The sequence below is a fragment of the Zingiber officinale genome, chromosome 4A (genome assembly GCF_018446385.1).
Source record: "Zingiber officinale cultivar Zhangliang chromosome 4A, Zo_v1.1, whole genome shotgun sequence".
Classification (NCBI taxonomy): Eukaryota; Viridiplantae; Streptophyta; class Magnoliopsida; order Zingiberales; family Zingiberaceae; genus Zingiber; species Zingiber officinale.
The window spans coordinates 81,935,716-81,953,854 of record NC_055992.1 but is presented as its reverse complement, the minus strand read 5'-3'; the positions used below and the strand labels follow the sequence as shown (position 1 = coordinate 81,953,854).

The 18,139-nt window shown below is 39.8% G+C and overlaps 1 protein-coding gene across 1 annotated transcript in view; it reads right to left on the bottom strand.

Moving 5' to 3' along the window:
* Positions 1 to 16,364, bottom strand: part of LOC121973392 — a gene marked incomplete at both ends in the record, with an annotated part of 105,508 nt that extends 89,144 nt beyond the window's left edge. The window contains 2 exons of the mRNA XM_042524846.1: positions 1,870 to 1,879; positions 16,157 to 16,364. Of these exons, the coding sequence (XP_042380780.1) occupies positions 1,870 to 1,879; positions 16,157 to 16,364 (218 nt within the window). The remainder of the gene's footprint in view (positions 1 to 1,869; positions 1,880 to 16,156) is intronic.
* Between the last annotated feature and the right edge of the window lie 1,775 nt (positions 16,365 to 18,139).

Below are 18,139 nucleotides of genomic sequence, written 5' to 3'. Positions count from 1 at the left end.
AGGGTATTACCGGAGTCAATGTTTTAAGGAAAAGAAACCGGTCAAAGTCAAAGGAGGAAGCTCAAGTCAAGGGGGAGCTTCTAAAAGGAAACTCAAGGTATCATTTGTTGAACCAATTCCTTTAACACATGATAAAAAACATGCTATGTCTAGTTTATATCATTTTAATGCTATTTATCATGAAAATAGAAAGCATGATAGAATTAAGGAAAATTCTATAGCTTATCATGCTAGAACCACTCAATCTAAGGCTAGAAAAATATATAACAACTTAGGCAATAATTCTAAGGACTCTAGGCACATGCCTAAGAAAAATAAAAACCAAGTCTTTAGCGAAAAATCTAAGGTTGAGGAGTTATGGAAAGAAAATCAAGTCTTGAGGTCAAGACTTGAAAAAATGGAGAGGACCCTTAGAAAAATCACAAATGAAATACAAGGGTTCAAGAATCATAACCTAGGTTTAGAACAACAAGGATCATCCAATGGTCATAGAGGTTTGGGATACAAACCTAAAACTAAGAAGGATGTAGCCTCTTATCATAAGGTTCCATATAGTTATGGAGTCAACCCTAGGTCTAGCGGTCAAGTCAAAAATACAAGGGAAGTTATCCTTAGGAGTATTTTTGGAAAGACTAATGTGACTAAGACTTCTAAGAAGTCAAATAAAGTCACCAAGAAGGTCACAAGGGAAGCTATTCCTAGAGTTGACCTAGAGAAAGTGACCAAGGGTCTTAAGAAACCTAGAAAGGTCATTAGGAAGGTATATAGGGAATTTATCCATAATGAGTACCTAGAGTTTTCAAGTTTACGTTAATCTTTGAAAATAGAAAGTGTTTTCTTAGAAAACTATTTTTCTATGATAGTATATACCCTAAATAATGTCTACAAGAGTTTTCATGATTTTTAGAATTTTATAGAATTTTTAGGGCATTTCTGAATTTCGCTGAAATTGAATTTCAGGAAATCAGAACTCCAATCGATCAACCGATCGATTAGAGTGTCTCAATCGATCAGCCGATCGATTGAGATTGAGTTTATCATGAGTAGAGGCTCGCATAATCAATTAGCTGATCGATTCAAGCATTTTCTCCCGTGAACAAAAGCTCATTAAATCGATCAGCTAATCGATTCATTCATGTCTAGATCGATCAGGCAATTAATTTAGAGGCATTTTCTGAGAATAGAACCTCGCTGAATCGATCAGTGGATCGATTGAGCAAGTGGCAATTGATTGAGTCCCAACCCAATCGATTGACATGACTGATTTTGGCTGGAAAAGTGTGATTTCAGCACTTTAAGTCATTTTTAGTCCTTTTAACCACTCCTAGCCCCTTGGAATATATTTATATACATTTAAGGGTGGTTTTTATGATGAAAGTAAGGAGAAATGGTCAGGGAACACTAGGTTGAAGTTTAGGTTGAGGTTGGTTTCAATATTGAATCTTTTAAACCTCAAAATTTTAAGTTTTTGGATTTCCTAAAGGTTTAGGGATTCCAAGTTATTGTTGGTGCAAGGACATAAGTTTGGATCATGTTTTTAGGGGGAGTTACTCTTTAAGGACATGAAAATTAATTTTTCAAACACCATGGAAGGTAGTTTAACCTTCGTTAGAGTAAATACTCAAGGTTGAGCATTGTAAAATAATGAAGAGTAGATATCTTCATTGTTAAGTTGTGGATGCTCTAGGATGAGCATTATGAAGTGGATAAATGCTCAAGGATGAGCATTGAATACAATGAAGGGCATGGGGCACTCATTGTTGGAATGATGAATGCTCTAGGATGAGCATTGCGAAGGGGTTATTGCTCAAAGTTGAGCATTGGACACAATGGAGGGTATGAGACCTTCATTGTGGTGTTGTGAACAACGTATGAGTAACTCTTCAGGAGGAGAGTTTTTGATATATGTCAAAGGGGGAGAATATAAGGTTTAAGCTAGGCCTTCATTTCCCAAGGAGGGAGTTTGCCCTCTAAGAAAGGGAGAGAATGAAGGAAACCCTCATTCATGATTTGGCATGATGAAGAGAAGTTGAGGCTATGGGATTAGCCTAACTTAAAGGTATTATCAAACATCAAAAAGGGGGAGATTGTTTGTGCAATATCCCCTGGGTCAAGGTTGACCAGGTTGACTAAGCTTGAGTAGGCTCAAGTTTGAGTCTCGATGTTTGGATTTCGATGTTTGACAATATATGGAGATTGTAGGAGCAATCATCCATTTGGGGAGATTATTGGTGCAATTCTCCTCTGGTCAAGATTTGACCAGTTAGATGTGAAGAAGAGTCAAGTAGATTAAAGGTTTGACCGGATACTTGACTAGGAGAGTCCTAACTAAAGGTTAGGCAGGTGAAAGACCTAGTTTATGAAGCTAGGCAGTTGGGAAATCCTGGTGAGTGAAGCCAAGTGAAAGACCTAGTGAGTGAAGCTAGGCAGGTGAAAGTCCCGATGAGTGAAGTCGGGCAATGGAAAAATCCTAGTGAGTGAAGTTAGGTGAAAGTCCTGGTAAGTGAAGCTAGACAGTAGTAAAATCTTGGTGAGTGAAGCTAGGGTCAAGAAGGATCGCATATTGGTAAGAGGAAAGTCCTAACTACAGTTAGGCAAGAGGAAAATCCAAGCAGATCAAGGAGGACTGCACTTGGTGATTGAAAGTCCAACGGGAAGTTGGAAAAGTTCAAGTAGGTTAAAGGTTGACCGGACACTTGGTGGGGAAGTCCCAACAGGTCATGGTTGATCGAAAGTTAGGCAAGAGAATCTTAGACTTGGGTTAAGCAAGTTAGGGTTGGGCAATGATTAAGCCAAAGTAAATCGATCAACTGATCAATTGGAAGCCTTTTTTCGTGAAATAGAAAAGTCTAGATTGATTGGGTAATCTATCAAGGGCTACGCCAATCAATTTGGTCAATCAGGAGCTTTTCTTCACTAAATAGTAAGTGTCTTAATCGATTAGGTAATAGATTGGGAGCACGCTTGATCAATCGGCTTTGATCAAGAGGAGTTTTTTTTTTTTTGCGAAGCACAATAGCTTCCTCATGAGGAGTTTAATCGATTAGGTAGTTGATTGCGAGGAATTCATGAATGCACAGTGAGCTTCATAATCAATCAGGTGATCTATTGAAACTAGTTAATCGATTTGGTGATCGATTGGGAGAAGAAGAAAAGAGCCATTGTGAGGTTTGAACTGCTCAATTTGTTCAGATCTGATGTGACAATTAATTGGGGATAAGGTCAATCGATTGAGAGTCCTAATCTGCACGATATAAAAGGTTTTATAAAGATTCAAATGTAACCTCTTCTTTTCTACCCTTCTCGAAGCTTCTTGAAAATAAGTGTTGCTATACTTTCCAAGTATCAAGAGGCAATCCACAGGAACAAGAGATCAAGAGCAAAGGTTGTTCATTATTGTATTCATTTCTTTGTTCTTATTGTATGTCTTATTGTATTTCTCATATTTACTTGTATGAGGTTTCTCCACCTCCTAGAAGAAAGTTTTATAATGTACTATGAGTGAGGAGAGTGGACCCTTGGATTGGTGATGTGAGCCCGCAAGTATACGGGTGTCATCAAGTAATAAAAATATCGATCCCACAGAGACTGGATATAAGCACTAAAATCTAAGCACGACAAACTAACTAAACTATTGAAAGATTTAAGATTGCAAACACAAATGTAAAGGGAAGTAAGTGTTGGTGCGAGAAGCATCCGACAGTTGAACCTGTGTTTTGATTATATCAAAGGGTTCAAAGTTAGGTTGTCTTGTTATCTAACAAATTTGATGAGATTGCAGATAAGTCCTAAGTGTACTTAGGCAAAAGTCTTAGCTACGGTTAGGCAGGTGGAAAATCCTAGGGGTGGTAACGCTAGGTCCTAAGGGGTGGTAACCCTAGGTGAGGAAAAGTTCTAGCTACGATTAGGCAAAGGGAAAACCCTAGGGGGAGGTAACCCTAGGTCCTAGGGGGTGGTAACACTAGGCGAAAGTCTTAGCGGGTCGAGGGTTTCGGGCAAAAGTCCTAGAGTCGGGGACTCTAGGTAGAAAGTCCTGGTGTCGCGAACCAAGTGGAAGACTGGACGGGTCGTGGAGCGGACAACCAGCAGAAAGTCCTGGAGCCTCGGACGCTGAGCAAAAGTCTAGTCGATCTGGAGGACTGGTATGGCAATAGGTAAATTCTCCTGAGTGGAGTAGGTGAGGACGCGTTCCCCGGTGAGGGAATAGTAGGCGTCGGTTCGACCTAGGATTTCCGGATGGGAAATCCAAAGTCAGAACCGGACAGTTTAGAGACTATCAAATACTTTATTTATCATGTCTATATTATGCTAACATTGTTTTGTAGGGTATGGTTAGTTTCTGGGACTAACGTATTTTACAGGAAGCGAATTAGACACATTTGCCTTGGATGAACAGTACCTGAGGCGCCCTCCGTGGAGCTTGGGGGTGCCTCAGGCACCCTCATCGACAGCTCCGCAGCAAAGGAACGAGGGCGCCTCCATGGAGCTTGGAGGCGCCCTGGATGCAGGTGGAGGGCGCCCTCCATGCGGTTGGAGGCGCCCTCAGACAGATAAGTGGCGAAGAGTCAAAAGCTTATCATCGCTGCAGATTCGACGGGGATGAGGACACCCTCAATGGTGTTGGAGGCGCCCTCCATGGGCTACTTAAGCCCAGTTTGAGCAGGAGCCAAAACACAATGAAATCTGACAATTATTCTTTTGTGTGCTGCTCAAAGATCGATCCGACAAAGCTGTAACTCAACCCCGACGACCAGAAGCTTCAAGTTTAATTTTCTAAGTCGTCGGTATAATTTTTCTTTATTACTTTAATATTGTAATTCAAAACTGTAATTTTCTAAACTAATAGTGATTTGCCAAAGTAAATGCTCAACCAGCGTGGGCCTTGGAGTAGGAGTCGCCACAGACTCCGAATAAAGTAAAACCCTTGGTGTTCGTGTGTTTGCAATTGTTTTATTTTTTTCCACTACATATTTTACTTGATAGTTATCCGAAACGAAAGTGAAAGCCATGAGCGCTATTCACCTCCCCCCTCTAGCGCTTTCGATCCTACAATTGGTATCAGAACAAGGTCGCTTCGAATTGGTGAAACCACCATTCATGTAGTTTTTTTTCGTGGTATTTTTTTTATTTTTTTTTGGAGATGACCAGAATCGGCATAATTGTCGCCTTCCGATATGTTTTAATCGCAATCGAAATCTTTGCAAGAAGCTGGTGCAACACGACTCGAGTTTGCGTATTTTTTTTTATCCCGCACTACTAATCCAAGACCAAGTCTTGGAACAAAATTTCATATCATTTTGTGTGTGAGGTTTTTTCTAAAATGGCCCATCAAGAAGGCTATAGCACAGCCCGACCGCCTCTCTTCTCTGGCGAAGATTTTGTCTATTAGAAGGGTCGAATGGAGTCTTACCTTTAAACCCAGTTCGAGATGTGGATGATCATCAAAATCGGCATCACACTCCAACTCAACGGCATGGGAAGACCAGTTTCATGCGAGAACTGGGACGCAAGTATAATAAAGAAGATCAAAGTCAACACTAAAGCAACGTGCACTCTTCAATGTGGACTAACAAAGGAGGAGCTGAACTGAGTTGGCCCGTTCTCAAGTGCGAAAGAGCCATGGGAAAAATTGATTGAGCTGCACGAGGGCACTTCTGACATGAAGGTAAGCAAGCGTGATTTACTTTTTAATAAACTGTATAACATCAAAATGCAGGAAGGTGAGACGACCAGCCAACTTCACGCGCGCATTCAAGATCTTCTCAACAGCCTCCACGCGATCAGATAGAAGGTGGAGAATCAGGATGTAATTGTTGGAACCCCAAGGTTATTTTGGTGTGATCAACAAGTTAAGTTAGGTCCTGTGTATTTTTAACCTTGTGTCTAAGTATGCAGGAGCTTAGGAGCATAGGTAGTCGAGCGGAAGATGCAGCTAGTGAGAAGGACGACACGCGGTGCATCTGAGGGACGAGGCACTGCGGAAGAGTACACTGGCGGACAAGAAGGAAGCGTGCGGTGGTTCCGAGGGATGAGAAGCCGGAGAGGAAGACTGCTCGGGGAGCAAGAGACGCAGCTAGCGAGAAGGTTGGCACGGGGTGCGACTGAGGGATGAAGACTGCGGATGAGTGCGCTGGCAGATGAGAAGGAATCATGTGACAATTCCGAGGGACGAGAAGCCAGAGCGGAAGCCTGCTCGAGAAGACCAGAAGTTGGGTTCGGGTGAGCCCTATTTCGGATGGCAGAGATCACCCAAGTGAACAGAACCGGAGTAGAAGACCCGGACCAAGGCGGGTGGAACTGGAGCAGAGGGCCCGGACCGAAAAAGTCAACATAGGTTAACTTTGGGGTCCCGGGCACCCAGAACAGTCCAGGGCGCCTGGAACCCTTCCGGGCGACCGAACCAGAATTTCATCCAAATCACAATCAAACCGCGATCCGTGTATAGGGGATAAAATTTTATCTCTCCAGGGTGCCTGGAACCCTTAGGGGCGCCCCGACCAAGGTTATAAATATAGCCTTGGTCCAGAAGCTTTCAATCAACTCAAGCAATTCATTTCTAACACTTGTACGCTTCAATTCTAGATTAGCTTCATTGTTTTTGCGCTTCACTACTGTAAGAGGCTTCTCCGCCTGAAGGAGTATTTAGTGCTACACTTTCCTTGGATTAACAACCTCGCCGGTTGTAACCAAGTAAAAATCCTCTTGCCTCTTCTTTCTGTTTATTGCCTTCATTTCTTTTGCAAGTGTTAGTTTAAGAAAAGTCGAGAAAGGTTGTGTTTTTATTTTTATTGGTTATTCATGTTAGAGTGTATACTAAAAGCCTAGCTTTTGTAAACATTTATTTTGAAATAAAGAATCACATTGGTCAAATATCTACATTTGTATGCTAAATGTAGTTGTTCAATTAATTTATATTGTAGATAACATGGTGTGTGGTGTCACACACAGAAGATCATGTTATCAAGTCCTTATAAATTATAAACAGTAACTCACGACTAAGATGGAAAGGAACAAACCATTGGAACAGTCGTAGTATAATTTGGTATTAGTTTATCTTAACTATAAAATTACACTAGTACACTCTGAGTGTATTGAGCAGGATCATTTAAGGTAAGTTCTTTTTATACTGACTGCATAAAAGAACAAGACCTTTGTTATTATGGAAGTGTGTGCTCTTAATCATGATATAATAACAAGCACATATACTCAATATTCATTTCTTTAATTTATCAAAGGATGTGATTTAGTTCGATAAATTAATAGGCCCGATAAGTTGAGAAATGACATTATTTATATGGTGTGTTGTTGATTATAGAATGAAACTGTATCCTAGCAATATAGGTTGATAATGTCCCCAAGAGGATCTCATAAGGATTGTCATGTAAACCTTACAGGTGGACTTAGTCTGACATGACGATAAGGTTGAGTGGTACTACTCTTGGAGCTAGATATTAATTAAGTGAGTTGTCAGTAACTCATTTAATTAGTGGGCATTCGATATCTTAAACACAGGGAGATTAACACACTCATGATAAGAAGAAGCTCATATAGTAATATGGAATTGGTGCGGTAGTTCAATAATAACTCTTTAGCGGTATGAGTTATTATTGATGAACTAGAGTTGGGTGTTCGTTGCGAACACGGGAAGTTCAAGTTCATCAGGAGACCAAAACAAATTCCTCCTCTCGGTCCCTGTCGTAGCCTCTTATATATAAAGTATTATACTCACTCATACCCACCTTCTTACCCACCTTAAGGTGGTCGACCAAGCCTAGCTTAGAGCCCAAGCTAGGGTCGGCCAAACCAAGGTGAGATGGTTTAAAGAGGTGGTTGGCCCTAGCTTGAACCCAAGCTTGGTGTGGCTGACCACAATAAATTAAAAGGATTTTATTTTTTAAAATTTTTCTTTTGTGAAAGTCATGGTTTTAAAAGAGGTTTTAAAATGTAAATCTTTCCTTTTATAATTTTCTACAAAAGATTAAGAGAAAGGTTTGATATCTTTCCTTATTTGTAGTTAAAAGGAAGATTTTAATTTTTGATAAAACTTTCCTTTTTTAACCATCCTCATGATTTTAAAAGAGAGTTTTAAAATTTAAATCTTTCCTTTTATAGTTTCTACAAAAGATTAAGGAAAGATTTGATATCTTTCCTTATTTGTAGATTGAAAGGAATATTTTAATTTTAGAGAAAACTTTTCTTTTTGTAAATCATCCACATGTTTTAATAGAGAGATTTTAATTTATAAAAGTTTCCTTTTATGACCAACCATGAAGGGAATTTTTAAAAGAGAAATTTTATTTAAAAATTTCCGGAAACAAATTAGGAAGTTTTAATTTTGTGTTTAAAACTTTCCTTCCTTGGAGGATTAGATATGGCCGACCACATTAATAGAGAAAAGGTTTTTTAATCAGTTAAATTTTCCTTTTCAATGGCAAGGAAAATAGGAAAGTTTTTATTAAAACTTTCCATATTTGCCAAGACCAAGGAATATAAAAGAGAGGGTAGAGGTGCCTCACCTCACAACAATACTTCTATTATTCCTCTCTTCCTTGGTGTGGCCGACCCTCTTCCTTCCCCTCTCTTCTTCTTGTGGCCGAACCTCATCTTCTCTTGGAGTTCTTGTGGTGGTCGGATCTTGCTTAAGAAGAAGGAGAGAAAGGAGGTTTTGTTTCTAGCATCCCTTGGAGCTTGGTGGTGGTGGTCGAACTTTATCTTCTCTTGGAGTTCTTGTGGTGGCCAAAACTTTCTTAGAGAAGAAGGAAGCGTGGGTGGATTCTCGTCTCGGTAGATCGTTGCTCACATGATGTCCAAGATAAGAAGAGGAATACGACAGAAGATCGTGAGGTCTATAAGCTATAAAAGGTATAACTAGTTATTAGTTTCCGCATCATAACTAGTTCATCCTTTTATTTAGATCTTGAAATACCAAACACAAGAGGCTAATGAATCTAGGTAATCTAATTTATGTTTTCGATTTTGTGTTTCTTTTGTTTTTCGAACTTGTGATTTGATTGTTCTTTTTGGTTAAACCTAGGGTTACTATAAGAAAATTAAATATTAAATTTCGTGAAATGCTTTGTCTAGAAAATGGTGGATGCACCTATACCCAAGAAGGCCTAGTGCCTCGCCATGTTTAACCTGGAAGTCAATCTCTAAAATTAATATTTAATTAAATTTGTAACATAGATGGATTTGGATTAATAATATTAACTATCGTTTGCGATCCAAGTCTAAACCACTAAGAACAAATAAGTTGAATTTGGAATCAATAATGTTAAGTTCCGTTTGCGATTCCAAATTTAATTTCTAAAGAACACAATAGGTTGTTAGGAATGGTTCAGGAGTTGTACAAAATTTTTGTACAAGGGAACCGGTACGATATTCCCAGCAGATCGATATTATTCCCCAAACGTTACCTAGAAGTTTTGAGCAGTTCCGCCTGAACTATAACATGAACAAAAGGGCTTATATGTTGGCGGAACTTCTAACAGAACTTCAGGTAGCAGAAGGTATATTTCGTCATAATTCTCAAGGCTGGCTCAGCAAAGAAGATGAAATGATCTCTAGGTACTGGACCTAAAGCTGGAGTGAAGAAGCCAAAGGGCAAGTGCTTCATCTGCAAGCAGTCAGGACATTGGAAAGCGGACTGTCCTCGTAGGAATCAGAATAATAGAGGTATATCTTATTCTCTTGTAGTTGAAACATGTTTAGCGGTGTTATCTACCAGTACCAGGTGTGTAGATACAAGAGCCACTGTTCATGTCTGCAATACATTACAGGGGTTCCAGGAAACCCGACGACTATATGAGGGAGAGATAATGGTCTACATGGGCAATGCTACGAAAGTGGCGGCTGTTGCAGTGGAAAATGTCTATTTATCATTTGATAGAAATAGAAGTTTGGTTTTGAGAAATTATCTTTATGTACCAACTTTTAGAAAGAATTTAATTTTAGTTTCTAAATTGTTTGTGGATGGATATTTTGTTGTTTTGATGACAAAATAGTTATCAAGAAGAATAGGGTTATTATCTGTTCTGGTATATTAGTAGGCAATTTGTATACTTTAAATCCAATTTCTCCCATAAAGCAACAAATGGAAATTAATAACACATCTTCTAATTCTAATAAGAGAAAGGAACATTCGGAAATGAACCAAACATATCTTTGGCATCTAAGGCTTGGTCATATTAACTTGAGTATGATTCAAAGGCTTATAGTCGATGGACTCTTTGGTTCATTAGTGTTGGAAAACTTTCTAACTTGTGAATCTTGCTTGGAAAGTAAAATGACCAAGAGACCTTTTAAGGCCAAGGGGTATAGAGCCACAAATGTGTTAGAACTGGTTCATTCTGATTTGTGTTGTCGTATGTCTATCCAGGCAAGAAGTGGTTTCGATTATTTTGTATCTTTTATAGATGACTATTCGAGATATGGGTACATTTACTTGATGCGCCGCAAGTCTGAATGCTTTGATAAGTTTAAAGAGTACAAGGCTGATGTGGAAAAACGTTATGATAAAAGTATTAGGACACTACAGTCTGATCGTGGTGGCGAATACCTCTTTGGAGAGTTTAGAAATTACTTATCAGAGGCTAGAATTCAATCCAATTGTCTGCACCTGGTACACCCCAACAGAATGGTGTGGCAGAACTAAGGAATAGGACTCTTATGGAAATGGTTAGATCGATGATGAGTTATTCAGAATTACCAAATTCATTTTGGGGATATACTCTGGAAACAGGAGTGTACATTCTGAATATGGTACCTTCTAAATCAGTACCCTTTACTCCCATGGAATTATGGAATGAGCGTAAGCTTAGTCTGAGTCATATTCGGATATGGGGTAGTCCAACACATATGCTGAAGGGAGATATTGACAAATTGGAATCACGTACAGAAGTTTGTCTATTTGTAGGATATTCTAAGGGAACGAAAGGTGGTTTGTTTTATAATCCTAAATATCAAAAGACCATTGTTAGCACCAATGCTCGTTTTTAGAGTAAGATTATGTAATGAACCATAAGCCCATGAGTGAAATTGTTCTAGAAGAAATGCAAGAGGGCATGCCTACTTTAGTACCAACAGTGCAAGATGAAATATCACAAGAAACTGCAACACGTATCACAAATGATACACAACAACAGATAGTACTTCATCGTAGTGGGAGGGTTGTTAGGCAACTTGAAAGATTCATGTTTTTGGGAGAGTCGTCGGACTTGGTCCTAGGAAAACATGAACTTGATCCCCGAACATATGACGAAGCACTCCAAGATATAGATGCAACATCTTGGCAAAAAGCAATGAATTCAGAAATAGAATCTATATATTCTAATAAGGTCTGGGAGCTTGTAGAATCACCAAATAGTGTAAAAGTCGTTGGATGTAAGTGGATCTACAAAAGGAAAAGAGGGACAGATGAAAAGGTGGAAACCTTCAAAGCAAGACTTGTTGCGAAAGGGTACACTCAGAAAGAGAGAATCGATTATGAGGAAACTTTTTCTCCAGTGGCCATGCTTAAGTCTATCCGGATAGTCTTATCCATTGCCGCTCATATGGATTATGAGGTTTGGCAAATGGATATCAAGACAGCTTTCCTTAACGGAAGTCTTGAAGAAAACATCCGTATGAAGCAACTAGAGGGATTTATTGAAAAAGGCAAAGAGTATCTAGTGTGTAAGCTCAATCGATCGATTTATGGATTGAAGCAAGCTTCAAGATCTTGGAACATCTGGTTTAATGAAGTAATCCAATCATATGGATTTATTCAGTGTCCGGATGAGTCTTGTGTATACAAGAAGTGTGATGGAAACATGGTGATATTTCTTGTACTATACGTAGATGACATTTTGTTAGTTGGAAACAATATCAAAGTGTTGTTGGAAGATGGTTATCCAAACAATTCGATATGAAGGACTTAGGAGAATGCGCACATATTCTTGGGATCAAAGTAATAAGGGATCGCAAGAAAAGGATGTTGTGCTTGTCTCAAGCTTCATATATTGATACAATCCTTGCTCGTTTTAACATACAAGACTCCAAGAAAGGTTTTCTACCTTTTAGACATGGAGTAGCTTTATCTAAAGAGATGTCTCCAAAGACATCAAAGGAAATAGAGGACATGAAGAAAGTTCCTTATGCTTCGGCTGTCGGAAGCCTAATGTATGTTATGTTGTGCACGAGACCGGATATCTGTTTTGTCGTGGGCATGGTTAGCAGATATCAAAGTAACCTTGGACAAGGACATTGGACTGCTGTAAAGCATATATTAAAGTACCTGAGAATGACTAGAGATTATATGCTAGTTTACCAAGTAGATGATTTTCTCCCTATGGATTACACGGATTCCGACTTCCAATCAGATAAGGGCAATAGTAAGTCTACATCAGGCTATGTGTTTACTTTAGGAGGTGGAGCCATTGCATGGAGGAGTCTTAAGCAGAAATGCGTTTCTGACTCAACTATGGAAGCTGAGTATGTGGCAGCCTCTGAGGTAGCCAAAGAAGCTGTGTGTAACGCCCTGCCTTCTAATGACTAAGCTGTAAGGCCAGGGGTTACGTTTGCTAAACTATTCTGTGTCTATCACTAAAGTATAATGTGCGGAAAGCTGAACTAATTAAAATCTCTGCTAATTGCTATAAAATCTAGAATTTATGATCAAAATACCATTTCATTGTTGTACATATACTAAAGGATGGAATCTAAACTTTTCATGCAATTGTCATACAATAGAACACATACTACCATTCTAAGCTATTTAATACATGTTTCTATGAAATTTAGCATGCTTTGGCAATCTCTAAGCATACGAGTGGAACTATGGCTTTGTATCAACTTCATACTAAAACTAAGCATTGATACAAACTAAACATGTCGCTAGCAGCACCCCAACATCCCATATAACAATGTAAGTGCATGATAAGCATTCCTCAACTAATTCGTATACAATTCAATGTATCAACTGAAAAGCATCATAACATTACTAGGCATGCCATTATTGTCATTGTTCATAGTTTATTAACTAACATCAAAATAATTAATAGTCTAGGCATAGCATGCTGTATACTTTCATAATTCATGACATTTAAACATTCTAAAGGTGCGGAATAATAAGAATATAAGAAATTCTAGTTCTTTAAACTTGCTAGTCCCCAAGAGTCTTTATTCCAAGTTCCTTCTCACACACATCTTGACACATTACCCTCCAGCCTCCGCTAATCCATCTTCCCTTTACCTTTATCTGCAGTATAAGAAAAAGGAAACTATAAGCTTGGGAGCTCAGTAAGAACCATCTACCTCACAAAACATGCATTCGATGAAATCATGCTTTTAAAAGATGCTATTTGAAACACATGCTGATAATTATGCTGAAAATGCTAAAAAAACATGGCATACTGATATATGAGTCATGGCAATCAAATACTGATCATAGAACTGTCTCGTAGGATCAATAAGAGAAAAAAAAACAACTGAACTGATACATAAGCTGAGCTAAACTGGTGCTAGACTAATGCTGAATTTGAACTGTATTTACATAATTGATTTGTGAAGTTTTGAAAACTATTTTCATAATAGATAAAATAATAATCATGCTGCTAATGGACCCGACAACTGTACTTGCTATGCGCGCATCCCTAACTAGACCCGAGGTAGCTAGTCCCGAATCTAATAGGGTTTACTAAGTTATCTAAACCTAGGGACGACTATGGGAGCCCAACCCAAGGACAACTAAGAGTCCAATACAGTGCCACTGATAAAAATAAAATATTGATTCATAAGCTGATTTATCTTATCTTGCTCTTACTAGGTTATCTGAACCTAGAGCCAGGTTATCTGAACCTAGGGCGACTATGGGAGCCTACCCATTGGATCGTAGTCCCATATAAACTGAAGCCAGACTAAGCATGCTATTTTAAATGCTTTTATGATATTTAACTGAGCTATTAAAATGCCTACTGTAGCATTTAACTGTACTAGTCATTTTATCGCGCACTTGGTGTGCTTTAACTCTCCTCTCTATTATAGGACCACCTCTAGGCACCCAACAGCGTCTAAAACCCCAAAACTGGAGGGGAAAACATATCTGGCCCTTCTAGAGGTGCTCAAATAAACCCTAAACCTGCGAGGAGGGTCAAATACACCCTATGTGCCGAAAAAAAATCTGCATATGGCTGAACTAAAACATAAAAACGTACGATTAGCTACTTATACTGCAGGTGAGGGGTTACTTACTTCCTGCGCTAGGTTTCTTACAATTCTGATCGCTAGATTTCCGGAGAAGAAGATCTCTTCTTCTCCGGAAACTGGAGGGGAAAACATATCTGGCCCTTCTAGAGGTGCTCAAATAAACCCTAAACCTGCGAGGAGGGTCAAATACACCCTATGTGCCGAAAAAAAATCTGCATATGGCTGAACTAAAACATAAAAACGTACGATTAGCTACTTATACTGCAGGTGAGGGGTTACTTACTTCCTGCGCTAGGTTTCTTACAATTCTGATCGCTAGATTTCCGGAGAAGAAGATCTCTTCGGCGATCTTCTTGCGTCTACGCGTTCTTCTCGCGGAGAGGAGCGTCCTCGTATTGAAGTCGTCGCTGGGAGGTGCTCCTACGACCCTAGGGATGGAACCCTAGGTCTCTTGGGGCTTGGTGTGCCGAGAGGGTGAGGAAGAAGGAGAGGTCGGCGGGTGAGGGTGAGGGAGAGTTGCCGATCCAAAATAATAAACTCTCACTTAACTTCGCTATTTATATTAAGTGATTAATACGATCCAACTCATTCATAAATATAATTTCTCTCCTCTTCTTTCAGCACACCCCTGCTGGGGCCACCTAGTTACTAAAGTCATGTTGTAAGTCGTAGGGTCTGATAGGTCTTGAGTTCAATTCCTGCTTAGGCTATTTTACGTTTTTTATTTAATTTTACTACTTCTGCTACTCCAAAAATTCCATAAAAATATTCTAAAATTTCAGAAAAATAATAGAATATTTCTAAAATTTATTTGAGAATTTTCGGGCGTTACAATCCCTCATAACGTTTTTATTTAATTTTGCTACTTCTACTACTCCAAAAATTTCATAAAAATATTCTAAAATTCTAGAAAAATAATAGAATATTTCTAAAATTTATTTGAGAATTTTCGGGCGTTATAATCCCACATAACGTTTTTTATTTAATTTTGCTACTTCTGCTACTCCAAAAATTTCATAAAAATATTCTAAAATTCTAGAAAAATAATAGAATATTTCTAAAATTTATTTGAGAATTTTTGGGCGTTACAATCCCTCATACCTTATAAAAAGTTCATCCTCGAACTTAAAATAACTCTGGGTTCTTCTGTCTCATACTAGCTTCTGTCTCCCAAGTTGCCTCTTCTGCTGTGTGATTTTGCCACATGACTTTTACTAATGGTACATCCCTGTTCTGCAATTTCTTACTGCTCGGTCTATTATATGAATAGGTCGACTGTCATAGCTGAGGTCTTCGTGGGCTTGTACCGACTGGGGCTCAATCACCTGGGTGGCATCTGGGATATGCTTCTTCAGCATAAAGACATGGAATACGTTATGGATAGCTGACATCTCCTGGGATAGCTCTAACTCATACGTTACCTTACCAACTCTTCTGGTGATGAGGTATGGTCCCTCATATCTGGGACTTAATTTTCCCTTCTTCCCAAAACGCATTACTCCCCTCAGGGGAGCCACTCGGAGGAATACTATATCCCCCACTGAAAACTCTAAGGGTCGGCGCCGAGTATCAGCATAGCTTTTCTGGCGGCTTTGAGTTGTCTCTATCCTCTGGCGGATCTGCCGTATAGCTGCTGTGGCATCTGCTACTAGATCTATCTAAAGTTCTAGTTCTTTCTGTTCACCACTTTCATATCAGCAGATTGGAGATCTACACCTCCGTCCGTAGAGAGCCTCGTAGGGTTCCATGCCGATAGTGGCCTGATAGCTATTGTTGTATGCAAATTCTACTAAACACAGATATTTGCACCAACTTCCCTTGAAGTCTAGGGCACACACTCGGAGTATATCTTCGAGTACCTTTTTTACTCGCTCCATCTGACCATCTGTCTCGGGATGGAAAGCTATGCTAAACTTTAGCCTAGTGCCCAATGCTGACTCTACACACTCCCAGAAGTGTGACGTGAATCTACTGTCTCTGTCTAAAATAATGGTCCGTGGAACTCCATGCAGTCTGACAATCTCCTTGAGATACAACTGAGCTAGCTGCTCCATGGAGTAGGATATCCTGATAGCTAAGAAGTGGGTTGATTTAGTCAATCTGTCGACTATTACCCAGATGGCATCAAAACCATTCGTGGTTCTGGGTAGTCCCACTATGAAATCCATGGAGATATCCTCCCACTTCCATTCTGGGATCTGAATAGGCTGTAGAACTCCTCCTGGTCTCTGGTGTTCTGCCTTGACCCTCTGGCAGGTCAGACAGGTGCTGACATATCTAGCGATGTCTCTTTTCATCCCAGGCCACCAAAAACGTCTCTTTAGGTCTTGGTGCATCTTGGTGGAACCAGGATGCATCGCATAGAGAGTCCTGTGAGCCTCGTCTAGGATCTTCCTCTGTAGTTCCTCCTGATCCGGAACGCATAGTCTATCACCAAAATACAATACCCCACTATCAGATACTCTAAACTCTCCACTTTCTGATTCTGCTATCCGTTGCTTGATTTTCTGAATTTCAGGGTCCTAATCCTAAGCTGTCTGGATGTCACCAAGCAGGGTAAATACTAATGTCATAGTAGAGAGTTGTCCAACTATAAGTTCGAGACTGAAATCTGTAATCTCCTTTTGTAGGGGAGGTGACATGGCTGCTAGGGATAGTAAGGTGGCACTGGACTTCCTACTAAGTACGTCTGCCACCTTTTTGGCTTTTCCTAGGTGGTAGAGGATGTCTATGTCATAGCCTTTGACCAACTCGATCCATCTGCGTTGTCGCATATTCAGATCCTTCTGAGTGAAGAAGTACTTCAGATTTTGATGATCTGTATACACTTTGCACTGAGCTCCATACAAGTAATGTCTCTAAATTTTGAGGGCGAAGACAACTGCTGCAAGCTCAAGGTCATGAGTAGGGTAGTTCCTCTCATAGTCCTTGAGCTGTCTGGAGGCATAGGCGATCACCTTGCCATTTTGCATCAGTACTGCTCCTAGTCCCAATTTAGAGGCATCACTATAAATATCAAAGCTGTCTGTGTCTTCTGGCAGAGTCAGAATGGGAGCGCTGGTCAATCTTCTTTTTAGCTCGATGAAGCTGTTCTCACAGTCCTCTGTCCACTGAAATTTTCTATTCTTCCTGGTGAGAGCTGTCAATGGGGAGGCTATCTTGGAGAAATCCTCTACAAATTTTCTATAATAGCCTGCTAGTCCCAGAAAGCTTCTAATTTCACTGGCGTTCTTAGGTCTTTTCCAGTTACTCACAGCCTCTATCTTACTAGGGTCTACCATGACACCATTCTTGGAGATGATGTGACCTAGGAAGGATACCTGATCAAGCCAGAATTCACATTTTGTGAACTTGGCATACAGCTGGCTCTGCTAGAGGGTCTGCAGTACTATTCTCAGGTGTTCTGCGTATTCTTCCTGAGTTCTGGAATAGATAAGAATGTCGTCGATGAACACGATAACAAACTTATCTAAATATTCTCTGAATACTCTATTCATGAGGTCCATGAAAGTAGCTGAGCATTTGTCACGCCAAAGGGCATGACTACGAACTCATAATGTCCGTATCTAGTCCTGAAAGTTGTCTTGGGTATATCACCATCTTTAACTCTCACCTGGTGATATCCCGATCTGAGGTCTATTTTAGAGAGCACTGCTACTCCCTTTAGCTGATCAAACAGGTCATCTATTCTGGGAAGGGGATACCTGTTCTTAATCGTGACTTTGTTTAGTGCCCAGTAGTCTATACACAGGCACATGCTCCCGTCCTTCTTCTTCACGAATAATGCAGGCGCTCCCCATGGTGAGTGACTAGAGCGTATGAAGCCCTTGTCGAGCAGCTCCTGTAGTTGCTCCTGAAGTTCCTTCAGTTCTGCTGGAGCCATGCGATAGGGTGCTTTGGAGATGGGATTTGTATCGGGGATGAGTTCTATCTCAAATTCAATTTCTCTGTCTGG